We start from the raw sequence: 20,244 nt of genomic DNA, 5'->3' as shown, positions 1-20,244 counted from the left end.
GGAGGTGTTGTTGGACTGGACTGTCCTCAGGTGTTGGGCTCCAGTCATGGCCGGGAACAACTCAGAGAAAGTACCGATCGCCTCCGCGGGACCGGAGGACCTGCAGCAGTTCTTGCCTCCGGTAAGTTTAGGTCAAACCCAGAGTGCAGGTAACTCCGAGGCGCGCACGTGATCGCGTTACCCGTGATGCTGTTCCCGTAGGCCTACTCCGCCGGGCCGGTCAAGCCCTCCGCCACCGGCCGCCTCCTGAAGGCCGGGATCGCGGTGCTGATCGCAGGGGCCCTCCTGCTGCTGCTCGGCGCCGCGGGGGCTTTCTACTTCTGGAACAACAATGAAAAACACGTAAGAGCATTGTTCCCCATGTTTCTAGTAAAAAAAAGAAGTTCGATTTGTTTTAATCACTGTTGCACATCAGGAGCTCCGCTGTGATACTCAGGTCTTCGGTTTAATGCCCTTTTACCATTTTAATAACGTCTGAAACAGACTCCGATAATGCTCGGATCTGATCGAACATGGCTTTTGTTCCACTCCACTTCTAAAGCAGTTTTCTGAAATAAGTGTCGAGGTCATATAAAAAAGTCTCCCACAACTTTAAATTAATTTTACTTGATTAAACAACAAAACGTTTAAAGTCGCTTTTTTTTAAATTGGAAAATAATTTATCAGTTCTAAGCTCATTCTAAGCTTTAGGAATTTAAAGGGGAAAAAATGGACTTGCAGACTTTTTTCAGTAAAAAGCAAATGAAAACACTGGTATGAATAGAGACGTTGTGTCCGTGTGTGCAGGGTGTGTGTGTGTGTGTGTGTGGGGGGGGGGGGGGTAGAGTGGTCCGTCTGATGCTCCAGGGGCGAGAGGTGGAAGAGATGAGGAGGAAAACATAGCTGTCTCTGTCTCCCCCCCCCATTAAGGAGCTAGAAAATGCTATAAAGACATGATGAATAGACTCTGTGTGGGGTGGGGGTGGGGGTGGGGGGGTCACCAGCTCCCAGAGCTGTGCAGATTGTGTTCTTCTGACTAAGTCTGGACGCCTGTGTCATCTAGGAGAGAACTCCAGAAAATATGGAGTGTCAGGAAAAGTCAGGGGAGAAAGAGCGCTGACGGGGCGAGGGGGTGGGGGTGGGGGTGGGGGGTGGCTCAGGGGACCCTCATACCTTACATGCCAGCCTGAGACCTGTGTGTGTGTGTGTGTAGGTGTACAACGTGCACTACAGCATGAGCATCAATGGCAAGGTGGAAGAGGGCACGATGGAGATCGACACGGCCAACAACGTGGAGCGGTCCAGCACCGGCAGCGGCAGCGACGAGGCCGTGGAGGTCCACGACTTCCAGATCGTGAGTTCAGCCCAGGAAAAAGAAGGAAAAACCCGACCCGCCGTTGACATTTCTAAGCAATTTGGAACAGCGGGGAAGCCGATCATCGTGCCAACGTTAAGATATAATCCCCCTTTAGGCCAATCAGTGTCACCGCACATTGTCTTTGCAGATTTCATTAAAATCTGACTGGTGGTTATTGACCTTTAATTAAAGCAGCCCAATCAGGCCAGTCAGACCAGTGAAGCAGTCAGGGTGGCCTTTCAACTATTAAAATCCTGACCTTTAAGCACAGCGTCCCCCCAGTGTAAATTCTTAATCCGGAATAAACCGAACTGCAGCCCTGCCACCAAAAGGCAGATTAGAGCTGAGGTGCGGACCGATGATGGGAAGATCTGACGTCTGTTCCTCTCCTGGTCGCTCCAGGGGATCACAGGGATCCGCTTCGCTGGAGGAGAGAAGTGCTACATCAAGACCCAAGTGAAGGCTCGCCTGCCCGATGTGGCCACTCTCAACAAGGAGTCCATGACTTTTGAACTGGTGGGTTGTCCTGTTTTACTCACGTGTCCTGGTTGATCCCTTCGTTCTCAACATACAAACAGTTTAGCCTGCAGGCACGCAAAGAAGCGATACAGGAATAATACTAAGATATTAGCGTCATGCTAGTCATTAGTAGTTAGATGAGCGTATACGTTAGCCGCTCCAATAGAACCATTTCTTTTCTCAGCTATGTTCACGTCACCTCACATCACGTATCTGATCGCTAACATGCTAACACGCTCAGCCTGAGGATGTTAGAGCATTTATGCTATTGACGTGTAGCTCAACTGAGTGTCCGCAGTTTGTATTCTTTGCCCAGTGTCTCTAAAGATATGAAAGTTGGGGCAATAACTGACCATGAACACTGGGGTGACCTTTTCTGTCCGAGTTCATGGAGCAGCTCAGTGGCCCCGACTTTATTAAACAATGGCTCTGCTGAAATGTGAGGGTTTGTTGTCGCCTCACACCAACGCCGCCGCCTGCGTCTCCTCAATTGAGCCTGTCTGATAATTACGATCATTTAGCGCCGCAAAACTCTCACATCTTCATAAATTTACATCAGCGCAATTGCCCTCGTGAACACACAAACACACAATTAATTATCACGCGGGGCTGCTCTTATTGCCTCTCAGCCTCGTAAAAAGATCATTTATTTCACGTTTGCGCTCTTCTGTCTGTGTTATTGCTTTTTTCTGCCTTCGTAAATGATGGCCTGGCTTATGTTTGTCTGTGTGTGTGTGTGTGTGTGGGGGGGGGGTGGGGGGGTGGGGATGATGCTGTTGTAATAGTTGCTGCAGGCTGGTCATTTGCTATAATTTAGAGTGATAGCAAATATGGGTTAGATAAGCGCACATACAGGCATTCCGAGCCAAGCAGAGTGTGCCAGATAAACCCTTATCAGCGGAGCGATGGCACAGGACCCCCCCACCCCCCACCCCCGAGCTAATAATCCAAAAGGTTAGAGGATAACATTCTCTAACCACGGCTGTGGCTAGTGCAGCGCGGCCCTTCAGGAGCAAAAGGCCCCGGGGCAAAAATCCTCCTCGCTGAGTTGCACCTCTACCTGCAGGCTGTGGATACAGAGAGCGTATGTTTACACCGTCTCCCCTCTCCAAACCTCATTAATTTATCTGCAGAAACCTGCAAATTTAGGCCATCCAACCTCCCCTTCCCCACTGATCTTGATGAGTGCTGACACAGTGTGTACAGTTGAAAACAGCGCTGAGGGAATCCGCGCTCCAGCCTCCGGGCCTTTCCTTTTTATTACGCTGCTTGTTTTTATGTTTTGGAAGGCGCATTAACAAGGCAGCATTAATGCAGATTCCACTCGGACACGCCGCCGCCTGTGAGCTGCATAAACAAGCGCGGCGCTAGTAACGAGGGCTATAAAAACAAGTGCGGCGTCACGCTCGGGCAGCCGGCCTCCTCCTCAGATGTTCTCGTCGTGACGGTCGGCTGGTCTCTTCCTCCGCAGGAGGACGAAGTGATGCCGGCCAAACTCGAGGACGATCTGATCTGGGTGGCGGCCGACGCGCCCCTCTCGGACCCGGCCTTCCTCAGCACCAAGATAAAGGACTTGTGTGGAGACCTGCCAATCTTCTGGCTGCGCCCCGCTTACTCGAGAAGTGAGTAATCAAAGATGAGGAAACATCAAACGTTTCCGGGCTGTCGGAGCTTTCCGAGCAAAACAAAACAAGGACGATCCGGGTCAAACCATCCAAGTAATTTCCACTTAGATACATTCTGAATAACAATCTTAAAGGAGAAGCAGGAGTCTTTTTGATGTTTCCAGCTCCGGACGACTGTTTCCAAGCACGATAGGAGGTCAAAAGTTGCCAGAACACAATTTAATTCTTCAAACTACCGCTGGAGAAAATGGCCGTGCGAACAGGAGCGGAGCCACATTAGCGCCGCTCCGCTCCCGGGTTTGGTCTGCTGTGGGATGTTGAGGCTGTCGTGATGTGTGCAGGCGCGCAGAGGAAGGGAAGGGCCGCCCCCCGCCAGCGCCGCCAGGCAGCTGCGCCCGAGGAAGAAGAGGACGTGGAGGCCGAGTTCAACCCCGAGAACCCCTACCAGGTGAGTCACACCAAACAAACATGTTTTTCCTCCCCTTGTTGTCGTCCGGGCGTCGCCGCCTGTCCACTCACATCTGAGAGATACCTGAGGAGGAGTTGGCGAAGGGCGGTTTCTCACAGCACTGCGAGCAGCAACAGATGCCGGGGTCACGGCGCCGGGGCCCGGATTGTCGCCGCAAATCTGACCGCACGCACGAATGGGTTTTCCACGCGTGCATTTTCTATTTGAAGCCGTCCAAAGCTTTACTTTTAAAATTCAGAAGGTATGAATAATTCCACAGCCCCCTCTCCCCATCTGCTGTGGCCCCTGGTCGCTCCTGAGCAAACAGAGAGGCTCCGCCCACGGAAAGGGACGCAATTCCAAGATCCGGTGTTTTTCCAACGCGTGCTGTGAATTTCAAATAGAAAAATAAAAAAAATGACATAAAGTTTAAAAACTCTTCTTCAACCGGGGCCCTAAAGAACATTTGCCCTTTAGCCCTCCAGGGGTGGCCCAGATTATCCCAGTTTGGCCCAGATTATCCCGGTCTCATTCATCCTTGTGCTTTTCTAATCCCCCGTTCGCTGCTACGCTCTCCTGCCAACCCGAGACGGGAGTAAACAGCAAGCGCAGCACTGAAGAAAAGAACATTTGACAACAAAAAACCCACATCTGACAACATCCCCTCCCCCCATCCCGTCTGTCAGGAATTCTCTTTTAATTGCTTTGAGAAGTTGTCTCCTCGCCGCGCTAGCGCTAACGCTCTGACCGAAGCTCTCTCCGTCCCTTCTCAGAGAGGCCTGGAGGGGGAGGGGGGCAGCATGAACATCGACCCCATGCTGGACCACCAGGGCGTGTGCTGCTCCGAGTGCCGCCGCAGCTACACCCACTGCCAAAGGATCTGCGAACCACTCGGGGGGGGCGTGTGGCCCTACCACTACCGAGGCTGCAGGGTGGTCTGCAGGGTCATCATGCCCTGCAACTGGTGGGTAGCTCGCATTCTGGGCCTGGTGTAGCCCCGCTCCACCCCCACCCCCACCCCCACCCTAGAGATGGAAGTTTGCTGTTGTGTAGCCGAACGGCATCAGGCGCCGTTCACACATTACAAATGCATGAAACAGAATCTAGAGCGCACGTGAGCTGATAAGTAGACAGTAACTGCACTCCGCACAGCTTGTCTTATTAAAAATACATACCTGACATGGATGTAGATCCTCCTGGGCTACAGCACGATGCCAAAAGGAGGTGTGGCATCAAACATTCAACGGTGCTATATTTAATTTAAAGCATTTACCGCTGCCTTGATTGCACCCGTGTCTAATGCCGGCTTGTTTATCTATGGACGTAAACTTGTATCTATAGAGCCCGTAATCGCATCTGTACTTGCAATTTGTGCCGCTTCAGGTGTAAATAAACAGAAATTGCTCGACTTTACGTCCCTCCCGTTATTAAATCTTCCTTCTTTACTTCCTTTCGTTCGGTGTATTTCCTGCTTTGAAGTGCGAAGCACAATGTCAAATAAAGTTGTTTTTTTTTCTCCTCGGGTGTTTTTAATGTGTCCCAACTCTCTTTTGAAAAGACGGATCCCCCCCCCCCCCCCCCAAACGTTGCTTTTTAACCGGCCCGTTTGTGAAGGCCTGGCGCCGTCACGCACGTCCACCGACGCCTTTCAGTTTAAAGAAGTGTCACGTCTGGTCGCTGCTCTGGAGGGATGAGCCGAATCAAGTTTCCAGAGTTCTTTAATGTCGGGAGTTGGAGCTCTAGAACTCTTTAATGAGGCTAAAGACTCTGTAGCCGTCACGCTCAGAGATCTTACCCACGATGCAAAGCGCTTAGCTCCTTTTGATGTCACACAGCCGCCTCGGGCAGGGGTAGGGGGTAAGGATGGGGGCGGTGTGTTTGTGGAGTGTGCGTCAGGGATGGTGCAGGGGTGCGCGCTGGTGCGGGCGTTCAAGTGTTACGTTGCCAAGAGTCCCAGCCAGGGCCACGAACAGGCGTTTGATCGCCAGGAGATGAAACGACGCGTGATGAATTTAACACTTAACTCAGCGTGAGAGGCTTGATGATGCGGTTAGGAGCCTGATCCATATTAATGCTCTCTATCTGCGGCAGGGTGCCTCCTCGCAGCCGCCGCACGTAGGGTATGCGGCTGAGGAAGAGGGGTGGCGCCCGCTCTCCCGCTGTAAATCAGGGCTAACTCGAGGTGCCTGCTACGCTACAGATACGCACCAGTCAAACCACAACAGCACCACATCCTCCAGACGTTAGCTAAAGCTGCAGCCGTCCGTCTGGCTCGGAATAACTGCCATTATTTTGGCATCGCCGAGACTTTTAAACCTGTACAAAAACGCCAGGAGTGCAAGCCAAACATTAATTGATTTATTTACACCAGGGCTTGAAATAAAGTGAGAAAGAACCCGGAGTGAAGCTGCTGCACGCGAGGCGTGACGGTCAAAGACGGCCGAGCTTTCACCGGGTGTACAGACAGCTGCTCTTTAAACATCGAAATGAACTCTTTAACTTTCTAATTTTGCACACTGCTGATAAGAGGGAATCATAAAAGGCTCTCCAAAGAAAGGCGGCGTGAGTTTGGGATGGGGAGGGCGAGCTGACAGATTTCATCCCTGTTGAGTGCACGGACAATCAGCCCGGCAGACTCGTCCAATCAAGCCATCGTCTGGCTGTGAATTATCGCAAACAATAAACGGCGATGGCGCCGACGGCGAGGACAGGCGGAGCCGGAGGAAGGACTTGGCGATGGCGCAGAGCTTCTGATGGAAGCCGTTTAAAGATGCGGGGGGACGCGGGGACGGGAGGAAGGTGCTCAGTACTTCTTGAACTCCACGTCGTCGGGGGGGCTCATCTCCACTTTTCTCTTGCCTACATCCTTCCAGTTGGTGCTCAGGACGGTGCCGCCCGACTCCATCTGCAGCGGGAACACACAGAGGTGGAAATCACTTCAGTGGAACGATCCCTCGTTTAATTAGCGCCGCAGTTACGCAACTCCTGATTCGCCATTCTCTTTGCTTTGGGAGCTTTGAAAAGTCCACGGCTGCAAGTGCCGAGAAACGGAACGTTCCGTTCCATCAGATGAACCCGGCGCTCTTCAGGCGTGTCAAAACTGCCTTCTCGCCATCGGTTGGTCTGCCGAAAATGACAGCGGATCATCGGGGGGGGGGGTCGTCTTCCGCCGCTTTTTCTTTGTTATTAACAGAGAATGCTGATTCATCCTAATTATCAGTCAAATTTTAGGCCGAGCTGAAATCCTACACTCATCCTCCCGCTCATATAAACAAGCTGACAGAAGCTTATTAACTAGCCCGTCTGTCAGAATCATTTGTGAAGCTTAAAGACAATATTGCTTTGGAGCTTCCTGAATCATCTTGACAGCAGTGAGGAGCACGACAGTCAGTTTATGAGATAAACAACATTTCACTGTGAAGAGACTGAGGAACATTATGCGTATTTTTAGCCTCCATATATTCCATCCAGGAATCAGCGATCACAGCGCTGAGAAGCTTGGCTGTAATAATCTTTGCGAGTTCCCGTGAGTTTAACTGACCGTGGCAGCACAAAGCATCACAGCCACATGTCAGCAGCTTCGCTTTGAGCGATAAAAACCCACTATGACGGCTGAATTCTCTTGAATGTGAGATGTTGAGCATTTTCCACGCACTAAACGAACAGCCGGGACACAACAGAAGCAACGCCGTCTTCCTTAAACTCCGATACTCACGAATGACTTGTTCATGGCTCTCCTGACTTCGTCGGAGCCGTCGCTGTAGATCTGCTGGAAGAGTTGGTTGAGGGCCGCGTCTCCCTCCAGCTTCTCCTTTTTCTCCTCCTCGCTGATGTCCACCACCATCTTGTCCCACTTGCGGGTGTAGTGGGACGATGTGGGGTACTGATCTGGTGGAGACGGCGTGAAGGAGACGTGTTAAAAAAGATGGTTTGATTTATGGCCTGGAGAGACGCTGCTGTTTAAAGACACTCTGATTTGCCAAACACGGCTCGTGTTTGCATTTTTTTACGAGATTTTCATCGAGTGCAGTTTAATATCCTCCCTTTCGCATCATCTAATTACACCAACGTGCATTAACTCGACTCATTTTGCTCCATTTGCAACTAAATCACCCGACTCAGACGCCGACAGATCGTATTGTAATTTGATTTCCGTACTGTTGGATGAAATCTGCCGGCTGTAATCCCAGAAAGAGACGGAGAGCTGGGGGGGGGAAATGTAATCCAGGCGTCAATTTGCATAAATACGGCAGCAGATGCGGGGTAGACGTATTCAGGTCACGTCTGGACACACAGCGGCGCCATCACATGAAATCAGATGTCAGCTATCACGTTTAAACGTCCGAGCTGCGAGAGGGCGGCTGTAAAATCAGACTCATGGGGGCTGAGCTGGTTGCACGAACGGGATGCGAACAGCTAACTTAAGCACGCTTATATAAGTAATTAATTGTGTTGGTAATAGCAACATGTGGGCTAAAGTACTGAGTCATATTTTGCCGTCATCCCCTTCATCCTTGCTGCCCACCTTCACTGTCAGACTAATGAAAGGCTCTAGCGGGGCTCCACTGCCCACTCTCGCTTTAGCGTGAGCAGACAACCACCGGAGCCCATATTGATCTTTGCTGGGAGGAAAATACGAAGATGGCCAGTGCAGACTGGAGCAGTAGTGTGTGGACTGACTGGGGTTGAAGTGCTTGATGTTGGACTCCTGTCCCTCTCCCTCCAGCTTCTCCCATCTGGTGGCTTCTGTTTTCTTCATTTTGAACTCCACCTGACAGAAGAGAAAAGGAGGAAGTGATGGGGAGAAGATGGGGGGGGAAACAAGGGAGACAACAGCGTTTAGTCAAACGTGCGTCTGCGGTTTGGGATAAAAATAACTTCTGTAGCTCTGTCAGGAACACCGACAAATCCATATCAGCACTGCGTTCATTTCTGCAGCAGAATTCCTGCTACTGTCAATGAATCGGAATCACTTGATCTGGTGATTAAAGTGTAATGGTGCGAATTAAGAATGAATATTCACATGACAACAAAGATGAGCTGAAGAACAAATGACAATTTTATATGCGCATGTCTTCAAATGGCTCCTTTTCTCCTTAATCCAAGAAAGTTGAAGGATATTAACACACACAAAAAGACTAAAACAAGACTTTTCCTTATTCTTTGTGTAAGAGAATTGAAAACAATGATTACATTAGGACTGACATTTTAAAAGTACAGGACATTACTGGGGCCACAGAAACCGTGTGTGTGTGTGTGTGTGTTGGAGACATCAGGGATACGCGTGGGCACAGTTCAATCTCGAATCCCACTGACAGACATACTGCACTAACGAGATGCCTGTCAGCCAGAGGGCCAGTGTGAGGCACAGGGTGAACGGGGGGGGGGGGGGGGACGGCTCCTAATTCCACACAGCAGCATCTGATCCAGATCATTACAAGGGGAGAAACGCGGGAGAGGAAGCGAATGAGAGGGCGTGGACGCGCGCGTTTCAGGCTGAGCTGCATTGACAGGACGCGCACCAGCCAGACGCGCGAGCCGCGGACCTAAAACGCCGACCCTCCTCTAACGAAACGTGTTTGATGTGCGGGCACATGAAAGACGGCTCCGGTTATGTCGATGCAATTAGGGAACATTTCTGCTCTGCTGGGCTGCGTGATGATTCATTTATGAGCACGCCAGTGGAGGAAAGAGAACCGATAGGTAGACGAGGTTAGAGACGAGGAGGGGAGAGCGGCTGGCGGAGCGGAGCGTGACTGAAGACAGCAGACTGAGGGAAATAAGGAAGGATGATCGCCGCCGCCTCCTCCGAGGTGATGAGCTACTGCATGTCTGCTGATGTATCACTTTGGTATGTGTCAGCAACTTTCAGCACCACAAAGAGCCCCGTGCTCAGACATCTGTGCAGCGTCCGAAATTAAGTTTGGAGCTGCCCTGCAGGCGATACTTTTTTTTTTTTTTTATCTCCCTCCCCCCCAAAAATGAGAGAATTCTGCAGAGGTCGGGTGGCATTGACTCCAGCAGTGAAAAACTGAAGGAGGTTCTTAGGCCGTTACCGCTGTGACCGATGGGAGGTCGTAAAAATCCTGAAACGGCCTTTGAACTGGGATTGGCTGATTCCAGCCATCAGCGACGGATCAGGAACTAATTCACGCCCACTTAGCGCTGAAAATGTGAAAACTAAATAAATGGCTTCCAGGGCAGACTGCCTGTTTAATGGCGCCGGCTGGCGCTACCCCTCTGATCAATACACCCATATTTTGCTGGAGCTGCACAATTAGCAGCAAGTTTAACGTTAATAGAGGCAGAAAAGGTAATTAGAAAGTTAATAGTGTTTAGGAAAACTGCAGGTTCCAGTGCTCAGTGTGAAAGACAATATTTGGAAAGAGCCTCATTATACGAATCTTTATAATCTCTCTACAGGTGGTAATTGCTATTTTTGACTGGATGTGTCTGCGTTCCGGAGTTAATCAGGGAGTCTCGCGGCTTCTGTGTGCACCTTGAAGATGATTTCACACACCTGCTCTCGTCTGTTTCCAGAAACGCTTTTAATAGGCATCAAAATCACCTTGCCTCCTCCGCAACGCTTGTAATTTGAGGAGTTAGGTTACATTTCTTCTATTTTTTGAACTTTTGTTTACCCCTGTGGGAACGCAGTTGCATCTCCTGACATTAACAGCAAAGGAACCTTAGCGGAGCTGTCTGCTGAGCCCGATTCCAGGTTTAACAAGGGAGAAACGACTCCTCCTCTTCATCTTTTAACCGATTTGCTAACGATCCTGGAGATGCTAAAAAAAAACAAAAAACCTTGAAACCCATAAAAACAGTAAAGGAAAGAACCGTGACCGTCTTGAAACTACCCCCCAGAGTTTGCGGGTGTCACCGAAGCCGAGTGACGTGCGGCAGAGCTTTGTGCACGCGCTTCCCCGCGTGCTCCTGGGCCATACAAAATTAATCGGCTGCCACATCTGCGTTTCCTGCCTTTTAAGGGATACGGCATGCCAGGCGCCGTGTGAGTGTCTCCCCGTGTGTGTATCAACAGGAAGTGTGTGACAGGCGAGGGAGCGGCTCGTAAAGGAATGTGACAGCGGAGCCACATACAGAGGCCACCACCCCCCAGGACCCCAGGGGTGGACTATAGAATAGCACACTACACACATGGCAGCAGACATGCTATTTACAGAGGGGCACGGAGGTCTTGTCACCCCCCCCCAGCATCTTCTCATTTTTTTTCCCTGAGATCCCGTCGGATTTGAAAACAAACTTGGCTAGAGAGACGAATAAATGAGATAAATATAAACATTCTCAGACACTGACAGGCGTGCAAATTAAAGAGCGGAGACGGCACTTTAGCTTTTTTTTTCCTCAGAAGAGATGGGTTTGGAAAGTAAATGAACAAATGAGCGTGGATTTCAAATTGGAAGCGGAGTGTGCTGGCGCGCACGCGTTGAACCGTGCGTGTGCGTGTCAGCCGTCTGTTCTGATCAAACACACTGGTGTGTAATTGGCTCCCTGTTGTCACGGTGACCCCTGCGGTTGAATGTCTGCCGTGGTGGAGGACAGGAAGAGGTCGCACTGATGATAATGCGCTACAGACGACACACACACACACACCAGAAATACTTTGTGTAAACTACGCAAGTGTGTGGAAAGCTTTAGTCTGCGTGCGCGTGTGTGTGCGCGCTTTCACACTAACGCCCGGCTTAGCCTGCCCCTGCTAAGTTGTCTTTAAAGACAGCGAGGAGATGGAGCGTAAACAGTGCAGCCTATTACAGAGACAGACAGACCGACATTGGTTGGGAATCAACGGCTCCGAGGGCGATGCCTTTTCTTTTCTTTTTTTTTAAAAAATGCTCATTGGGGATGCATGCCAATCCAAAGAAACTTGATTTGCTGATGCTGTTGTTCATTTTAATGTTTTCACCCCAGTGGCTATTTGGCTTCAGAAAAATGAAACTGCTCCAAAATATTTAAATGAGGCATGCATGAGAAGGCAACTCTGCATCTCGGAGCTCCATACGTGAGTGTGTCACACACAGGTTCGAGAGGAGGTGACAGGATTTATAGGCTGTATAGGCTCTATGGGCTGTGTGTGTGTGTGTGTTGTGTGTGTGTGTGTGTGTGTGTGTGTGTGTGTGTGTGTGTGTGTGTGTGTGTGCGCGCAGGGGCCACATGTACCAGTGGAACCCAGTGGACCAGTGAACAGTCAGGTCTTTGTGGAAGAGTAGGGTGGTTTGTACACTCTATCCTGCTATCCCAGCGTTTGGTATGTGTGTCTGTGCAAGACAGAAAGACAGGCGGGTGTGTGTGTGTGTGTGAGTGCGCACGCACGCATGCGAGTGTGTGCGTGTGTGACACAGAAAGACCAACAAAGCAGAAAGATAAAGGTAAATGACATGAAACAGAAGACAAACTGTAGAGATTGGGAGTTAAGGTCCATCTTTCTAAGACTGGGCTCTTGTTTAAGCTGCAGCCCACGTGCACCTCTGGTATGCAGTGTCTGCTGTTGCCATGGAAAAGTGAGAAAGTAAGAGAGGGTTTTCTTTTTTTTGAGAGAGAGTGAGAGAGAGAGAGAGTGAGAGAGAGAGTGAGAGAGAGGGGGCAGATTCTGTACAGGTCAGCCTACACTTGGTGCAGTGTAGCCGGTGGATATACTGCACACAATATAGATGTCAGGTTATATAATGCTGATAATCACATTTCCAGAACACTGTTCTGCCACTGTGGCACCACAAAGAATGTAATTCCAGCACCTGTGATCACACCCTCCCTTTTGATTCCTCCTGTGGCCTTAATGTGAAATAAACTAGGAAAATATGATCACAGCTTTCAGAGGCTTGGTGGTTGGGATTCTTGGGGGATTTTCTGTCTCAGCTTTACAGCGTCTTTGTCTGGCCTCATTTATTTCACCAATCTTTCTGGCAACATACTAATAACAATGCTAAACAGACCTATATTCGTCTTTTTAAATGACAGCAAATAAGGTCACAGTAAATGATAATGAATAAAAAAAACAACAGGAATTATTTCATCCGTGTGTAATAAGATAATGGGACGTGCGCTCCTGTTGCCTGGCATGATCGCCGTCTCCGTGGTTACATAAACAGCTTAGCTTTATTGATCCACGCTCATGAGTGTCTGTCTACAACAAACTTGGGAGCTCTTTAACATCGACATGTTTATATTAGACTTTCATGTTGTTTCAAGCTGCACCAAAGTTAACGTCGAAAGCTTCTTTTTTTTTTGAGCTAATTTAAATGAATTGTGCATCCCGGGCAGGAGTGCAGAGCGCTCAGTGTCCACGGCTTTAAAGTTGCTGGTCTGTCTTCGGTGAAGCACAGAACAACTTGGCACATTTAAGCCGAATGTTAATGTAAATGACCTGGCAGGCTCCGACTCTGCATACTCATAAGTGGTGACGAAAAAAGCAGTAATTGAAATCCCGTGGCCGAGCTGCGTGCGCAAGCCAATCCCTTGATTAGTTCAGGAAGTGAATGCATAATGAGCAGCGGTCGTTAAGTAAGGAGGGATAAACGCATGCAAACATATTCCTTTAAAAGAGAGGTTTGCATGTGTGTCACATGACTAAACGTGTCAGCAAATATGATCAACATCACAAATATTCCCTTCACTGATTTGTTGCGTCATTCTAGATAGGAGAATTAAAGCTTAATTAATGTACCCATGCGTTTATTTAAATAAAAATCACTGCATTAATGACATATACTGCTGTGTTCTTCTTTCCAGAACAGAAAAAGATGCTCTGGCGGATGTCTACAGTTTAACCAGTGACTTGTTTTGTACCGTATTGGCAGAGAAGAACGATCAATACCATTAAAGAAAAACTTAATCTGTAAATGAAAAATAAAAAAGCCAACACAGAAAACCTGAATCAAGATCCCCCGACTCAAACCAGAGTAGTCTAACCCCTACATCAGCACACATGCTGCCAGCGCACTCATTAGCTACATCCTCAAGAATACACACTAATTAGTGTACGGTAAAACCTGCCCTTCCTACTCATTAGGCCCATAATCACCTTAAATACTGCGGAGGAACTCTCAGCGAGGCCTGATAAACAAGGGTGTGTGCACGTGTGAGTGTGTGAGTGAGGATTGGTGCATGTGTGAATCTCCAGGTGAACTGCTCCGTCTGTCGGCACATCAGCCGAGGGGGGGATTTCCTACCGGAGCCACGGTGAGCTTTACCAGCATTAAGGAATTATAGCAGCCACAGGCTCATTTACATCGCTTTAAATTACGGGGGGGGATTACGATGTTAATCTCAGAAAGGTAAGGAAAGGAAAGGGAGGGGAGGGGGGCGCAGCTTTACTAGCAGCCCTTTTGCTAATTATTAGATGAATTCATTAAGATTTGGACACAAATACAATCGGGGGTCAGCGATGAGAACAACAACTCCCTCAAGACTGAACAAATCATTTATACATATTGTCGCGGCCCATAGGTTATTCTATTAATGCAAAGTTTAGGCTTTTCTATTTTAACGCTCCCTGCGGAGTCACCACATATTTAGACATTTACTCCTACAGAAACACGTAAGAACCCCCAACGTGATTCACAGTCTGCTCCTTAAGCATTCATGACAGGGATGCACGCTGTGTTCCTGCTAATTCTGAGCTGCGTTCATTGACTTTATAAAACATCGGCGGGCGGTCGAGCATTTGCCATCACCTCAAAATTCTCTGTGGTAAACAGGCTTTTTTCACCATTATGTGGAGAAAAACGCCACTATTATATATTTCCCATGACTCGCTTCATGGCTCCCAGTAGAGAAGACACCACCACCACCACCACCACCATCACCATCATTGATCTGTTTTCAGTCAATACCACTAACTGATAATTAACTGCTCTTCATGACTGATAAGAAAACCCATCGTTTTCACCAACTTTTGCCTGAATTCCTGCAGTTTAAACGTTGAAGGAAGCTGAAGCTGGAGCGAAGGAGCACGAGTGTGGAGTTACTGTGTCCCTCAACAGTTGGTGTCACGAGCCGCCAGCTGTTTAATGATGGAGCACCAGTTTGAGGCCCTCTTTACTTCTATCTGAGATCATCTCTGTATCCGCAGAGTCTCCTCTCTATCGGGAATGTGGAGGCAGTTTTATTTGATGCCGTGTGACTCTCTGGATTTGACACAACTTTATGAAACTTTCTAGGAGTGAATTAAATTTTGCGTTTGAAAGCACGAAGAATCTGAACCTCCGATACCTTCGTGCTGAGGATCTTGAAGCTGCTCTGCTCGGGGATGATGGGGTGCAGTAGGTGGAGGTGCAGCTGGAAGTTCTCCCCTGATGGCAGATGGACTTCAGCCGAGAGCTGAAACAATCACACAAAGCAAACATCAAGAATATCAGAGGGCACAAATTGGACAGAAGGACAAATACAGAATCCTAAAGCATTCCAGAAGAGTTTGGATGTAGGTAAAGGGTGGGAGGCTGGAGGTGTCACGCTTGTCCAGGAGAAGAGTCATTGGATGTGGCTGGTGTGATGGCCGGGAGTATTCTGGCCTCGCCCCCTTCAGCCTCCCAGTGACCAGTGATGAGGAGGGGCTCCGACAGCTCCTAACAGCCTGTCACTTAATGATGAGCGTGCCTGCTGTTTTGGAGTGACACGGCCTCGGCTGTGGCCAAAGTCGGCACACACTTAACACGTTTGTCACCACAGACGCGAATGTCATTTAGCACCTTTACACTCGGGTGCAATTCACAGTTGGACTATTTCCATTTACTATTTTAGACCTACTTGTTACTTTTGCAATGCTAAATTAGTTTGAAAGCGTTGCTTCATGTTTTTTATGTTAGAAGTTCTTGAGAGACCTTAGAAAGTAAGCTGAGGTAGCTTTTGGGCAATTCAACAAAACTATATTATTATTCATTTCTAGCAGAATTCCTGCACTGTGTGTAAGCATACACACTCCTTTCATCTTTAATTTCTCTTATAGAATGACCCTATGAAAAATACATGAGCTCATCTGTACTTCACACCACAAAGAAGGCTTAACAAGTGACTGTGCCACACTGAACAAGCAAACTATTTCTTTTGAAACAGGGTAAACTCAGTTTGTTATTCTATTAGGAAAGACAAAGCTGTTCCCTGGAGTGCCCTGCAGTTACCCCTCAGAGAGAAGAAAGAAGAAGTCGGAAGAGACAAAAAAAAGGGAGAGAAAAAGAGAAAGAAAGACAATTGCCCCTCGAGGGCTTAACAGCTGATCTTAGATCAGCTATGCCTTCTATCTACAGACAATTAGGAGGTTTCAGAAACTGGGGAGGGTAAATTGTTCTTAGATCTGTATTTTGGGAGCAATGTTAACAAGGCTCCACTGGAGGCATAGTTGGCTCCATGGGGAGTGTGTGTGTCTGCGTGAGTGTGGTTGCGTACGTGTGTATGACACCCATCTAATGGGGCCCCTTGAGGAAAAACCCAAGAGCTAACCCATCTCTGCACAAATACAGAGACAGCACAGACTCTTTCCATTTTAATGTAGCATTTAAGTGTTTATACCTCTTTATCCGTGAAACTGACACACACGCCGTCCTTGGATACGTTTTTCGCCATGACTGTGACGACGACATTTGATTCAGTTTGGTACCAGTCGTGTCTGGAGCAGCCGCAAGAAAAAACAATCCATTTTTCAGTGCGCACCACAATTTTAGAAACACAAAAGATAAATCAAAGTCGAAAGTCTGCTTTCAGACGTCAAACAGCTACAAGCAGCAGTTTCAGTGCAATTTGTTCTACTCCACAACATACCAAAAAAAACCCTCCAAAACATAAAACTCATTTTATGGACTCACTTCACTGATGGGACTGCAGATGTCTGCTGAGTCATTCAATCCCCGGGATGAGTCGGCGATTAGTGGGCAAGATGTGTTGATGAAGCACCGGTAACAAGCGCAGAACGAGGAAAAACACATCAACAAAATATATTTGCAAGGGTCTGAATCAGGGACATGTGCACAGCTGAGAGCCCTCCGCTGATGCTGAGAGCAACAGCGCCCCCACGTGGCCCCACAGAGACACTCACCCTGTTCGTGCTGCTGTCCTGCGTCTGTGCTGGAAAAAACATAAAGCAAAATTTAGATTTGTGACCAGCGAAGCATCATAGAGCTCAGCACAACACTCAGTGCTTCCATATCCTCAGGCTAAGTTGCTAATGTAACACACACCTTCCCACGACTATAAGGTATGATAATATAAACCACCCCTTTCCAGCCTACACTCCTTGCCACCAGTTTGTTTACTGGTGGCATCCACGCCCATGAAAATCCCCGTGAAACCATGCAAGTCTGATCACCACTTACCAGCAAGCTATCATGCATTATTCACTGACTTCATTACAGAGAGAACATGGAGAGGGAACAGACATGAGATGATAGCGAGTGTGTAAATGTTGTCTTAATGAGGTCACAATGGAGACAGCGAGGAGGAGGAGGGGCTGACAGAACAGAATGTCTTAAAAAAAAAAGAGGCACACAGGATGCCACAAGTGAAGAAACCAGATGTTGAGTGTGAGTCATTTGGTAAAGATAAGAATTTCACCACCAGCCCCATGACTCCCAACATGAGTCGGAGCAAGTGCACGTAGGTACTTTCAAGTTATTCTGGAGTGGGCGGGTAATGCGCGTGCACGCCAGGAACGGTGGCTCTGGTGAATCACACCGCTCCTGGGAGTGTGTGCGCACGCGGGTGTGAAGCATGTTTGTCAAAACTCATGCTTGTGTTTACTTGGGATGATCCAGAGGGCCCAGCCGTCACCAGAAACAGACACACTCTACCCAGACACGGCATGCATTTTTTATTGGACGAGGCAGTTGTGCCAGCTCCGCCACTGCACACACATTTTTGGATGTGTCGCACCATTTGTTTGATCCAGGGGGCCAATCGTCTCCCGGAACGTATTTGATAACATGTAGTCATCGCCACAAAACGGAATTAAATAAAACCAAACCAAAAAAAACACCAATAAGGTGAAAATGCCATCCGGCCACGCAATGAAAACTTCAGCCACTTACCTCCCATAACCTCATCACACCGTTTTATCCAGACTTCAAAAGACTTGTCAGAATCTGTGGAGATCAGGAAAAAAATATTTACCATAACACACACACACACACAGTATATGTATGCGTTCAGATATTTTCATATGACGGAAATAGATAGACAGACAGACAGACAGACAGACAGACAGATAGATAGATAGATAGATAGATAGATAGATAGATAGATAGATAGATAGATAGATAGACAGATAGATAGATTTTAAAGTTTGAAGACAAAAGTAATTTTCTTGTTATGGTTTATGCATACAAGACATCTAAAGAGGAAAAAACTGCAATATGGCTGGAAATGTTCTATTCTGTTAGAGTGTGACACTTATAAAAGTTGACACTATCTTGGCCTTCCAGTTTTAAAGGAGTATGATAAAGGAAACTTGGTTCTGGAAAAATAAGCCCCACTCACCATCCAGCTGCTGCCCCTGAGTGAATGCTGCATGTGCTGACTTGTACTGATTCAGGTGGTATTCTGCTATTCTGAAATTGGGGGAAAGAATTCATCAAACCAACCAAAAAAAGTCTTCGATAAGGACAATTTGAACAGTGTGGCAGCCAAAATGTTTCGTAATCACTGAATAAATGGGAATGCACGAATTTAGATTTCAATTGAATTTAGATGCAATTGATTGTGTCTCGTTTCCTTTATTCTTCATTATCATACAACCTACCCTGTTCTCATGAAAGCAAGAGGAAGGTTGGGTTGGAGCTGCTGTGCTTTTTTGGCATCATCAACAGCACCTGCAGGGATCAAACAAACACATCAATCCAGGAGAATAAATGAGTGAATGGGAATGAATGAGCAATTCATGCATAACTGCAAGGATGCTTTTCAACTATCATCCAGAAATTACACCAGGTAAAAGGTCACAAATCATTTTTATAAAGGGCTGCTACAACCCAGATACCTGGGAAAAAATACAGCAACTGCATGGTTTTTTCATGCTAAAATATAATTTATGTTGCAAAAACCATTCATTTCTGTATCTTGGCGTTTTACAAAAAAGCAGGGAAAAAGCAGCAAAGGAGATCATTATTTTGTAATTGAGATGCCAATCTACAATTATTCCTGTGAACACACTTAGGTAGTTGTGTTTACATGGTTTTAAGAGAGACAATCTAATAAACTTGTTGTGGACTATGTATCAAACCTTACATTTGTAATTTTTGAGGAGGGTGTGTGCGTAGGCACGCTGGCAAAACCATTCAGCATTGATGGAATCTCCCTTCAAAGCTTCATTTAGTGCCTACAGGGAACAAGTTGGGTCACTAATCACAGGCAATAAAAGTGAAAGTAAAACAATCGATATTTTCAGTTAAGTTTTAAATTATAGGACAGCTTAATGATTGAACAGAATGAATGATTATTGGATCCGCCATAAAGTAAGAACTTGCAGCTGAGGAATATATTAAATAAATGTAACGGTAAATCAACGAAGGTCTGGCTGTGGCTATGACAAAAAAAACGAGAGGCCGGTTACTAATGCTGCTTATTGGGACACATACAACATTATAAGGATTCTGAAATGTCTATCAATGGTCACATAAGTGTCAATATTGGCAACCGGGTGAATGCCCCCATACATATATATTATCATCAAAATAATAATTTATACCACTCCAGAATAAATAACAGTTGTTTTTTAATCTTGCTAATGTTGTAATAGGCTAATTGTACAAGCAAATGCTAATGTTTACCTCCAGAGCTTTCTGGGGGTCCTCGTCAATAAGGCTATCCGGAAAATTGCTAAAACGAAAGAAGAAAGTAAGCGTTACACAGCTGTATCTCAATAACATCTATGAACATTAAACAAGGTGAAATTAACTTGCCTTTCGCTTGCCATGGGTCTTCAGGGAATGAGCGCGGCGTTTCTAGAGTGGCAGGAAAGTTCTAGCAAGACAAGGAAACGTGATAGCAGCCGCAGCCCAGCAGCAGGCCTGTCAACATCCGGTGGCTCATCGCTCACAGCGCCACCGCTCCACCTGCTGGCCAGGAGGACTCACGACAGGGGAACTCAAGCACGCGTTTAACACGGGTTATTCAGGAATTCTTCGTTGAAATCGGGCTTTAATTTCAAAAAGTTCCAGAATGCTGTCATTCAACTGTTGACATGTTACGTTTTTAAATAAATTATGTATCTTATCGTTGAAACTACAACAGTCTAAATAAATTGCGTATTAAAGTACATGTGCAGAGACTCAGTAATATATTTGTGATTTTTTTTTCCATTAACAGAATATTTA

At 47.3% G+C, this 20,244-nt stretch overlaps 2 protein-coding genes and 1 long non-coding RNA gene across 4 annotated transcripts; 2 read left to right on the top strand and 1 right to left on the bottom strand.

Annotated features, from left to right (window-relative positions):
• cnmd (chondromodulin) lies at positions 1-5,446 on the top strand. The gene is made up of 7 exons (XM_057057142.1): positions 1-121; positions 202-342; positions 1,193-1,333; positions 1,739-1,852; positions 3,327-3,477; positions 3,822-3,928; positions 4,702-5,446. Exons 1-7 carry the CDS (start codon positions 47-49, stop codon positions 4,921-4,923), a joined length of 951 nt encoding a protein of 316 aa, XP_056913122.1. The 5' UTR covers positions 1-46; the 3' UTR covers positions 4,924-5,446.
• An 818-nt stretch (positions 5,447-6,264) lies between these two features.
• Positions 6,265-19,966, bottom strand: sugt1 (SGT1 homolog, MIS12 kinetochore complex assembly cochaperone). Of its 2 annotated transcripts, none has more exons than XM_057057140.1 (13): positions 19,831-19,966; positions 19,699-19,747; positions 19,157-19,247; positions 18,672-18,741; positions 18,410-18,480; positions 17,962-18,015; positions 16,974-17,002; positions 16,744-16,769; positions 16,451-16,547; positions 15,158-15,265; positions 8,609-8,699; positions 7,644-7,816; positions 6,265-6,833 (listed from the first exon to the last, which is right to left on the bottom strand). In XM_057057140.1, the coding sequence occupies exons 1-13, from the start codon at positions 19,842-19,844 to the stop codon at positions 6,732-6,734; spliced, it is 975 nt and encodes a 324-aa protein (XP_056913120.1). In that variant the 5' UTR covers positions 19,845-19,966; the 3' UTR covers positions 6,265-6,731. The 2 variants fall into 2 exon arrangements, with proteins under 2 accessions (XP_056913120.1, XP_056913121.1); XM_057057141.1 differs by having other exon boundaries at positions 16,744-16,766.
• Positions 11,685-13,814, top strand: LOC130539062 (uncharacterized). The gene is made up of 2 exons (XR_008954015.1): positions 11,685-11,948; positions 13,676-13,814. It is a non-coding gene; the product is annotated as an uncharacterized LOC130539062 (long non-coding RNA).
• Positions 19,967-20,244: the final 278 nt, after the last annotated feature.

Source organism: Takifugu flavidus, chromosome 15 (assembly GCF_003711565.1).
Source record: "Takifugu flavidus isolate HTHZ2018 chromosome 15, ASM371156v2, whole genome shotgun sequence".
In the NCBI taxonomy this organism is placed as follows: Eukaryota; Metazoa; Chordata; class Actinopteri; order Tetraodontiformes; family Tetraodontidae; genus Takifugu; species Takifugu flavidus.
The sequence above is the reverse complement of the archived record's forward strand: the minus strand, read 5'-3'. Positions and strand labels throughout refer to the sequence as shown.

Excerpts from the sequence above, each read along its gene's own strand:
- cnmd (XM_057057142.1), top strand. The coding sequence starts at position 47 with ATGGCCGGGAACAACTCAGAGAAAGTACCGATCGCCTCCGCGGGACCG. Across the intron at positions 1,853-3,326 it reads AGTCCATGACTTTTGAACTG|GAGGACGAAGTGATGCCGGC; the intron begins GTGGGTTGTCCT and ends CTTCCTCCGCAG. Across the intron at positions 3,929-4,701 it reads ACCCCGAGAACCCCTACCAG|AGAGGCCTGGAGGGGGAGGG; the intron begins GTGAGTCACACC and ends GTCCCTTCTCAG.
- sugt1 (XM_057057140.1), bottom strand. Across the intron at positions 7,817-8,608 it reads CATCAAGCACTTCAACCCCA|ATCAGTACCCCACATCGTCC; the intron begins GTCAGTCCACAC and ends CGTCTCCACCAG. Across the intron at positions 6,834-7,643 it reads GAGCCATGAACAAGTCATTC|ATGGAGTCGGGCGGCACCGT; the intron begins GTGAGTATCGGA and ends TTCCCGCTGCAG.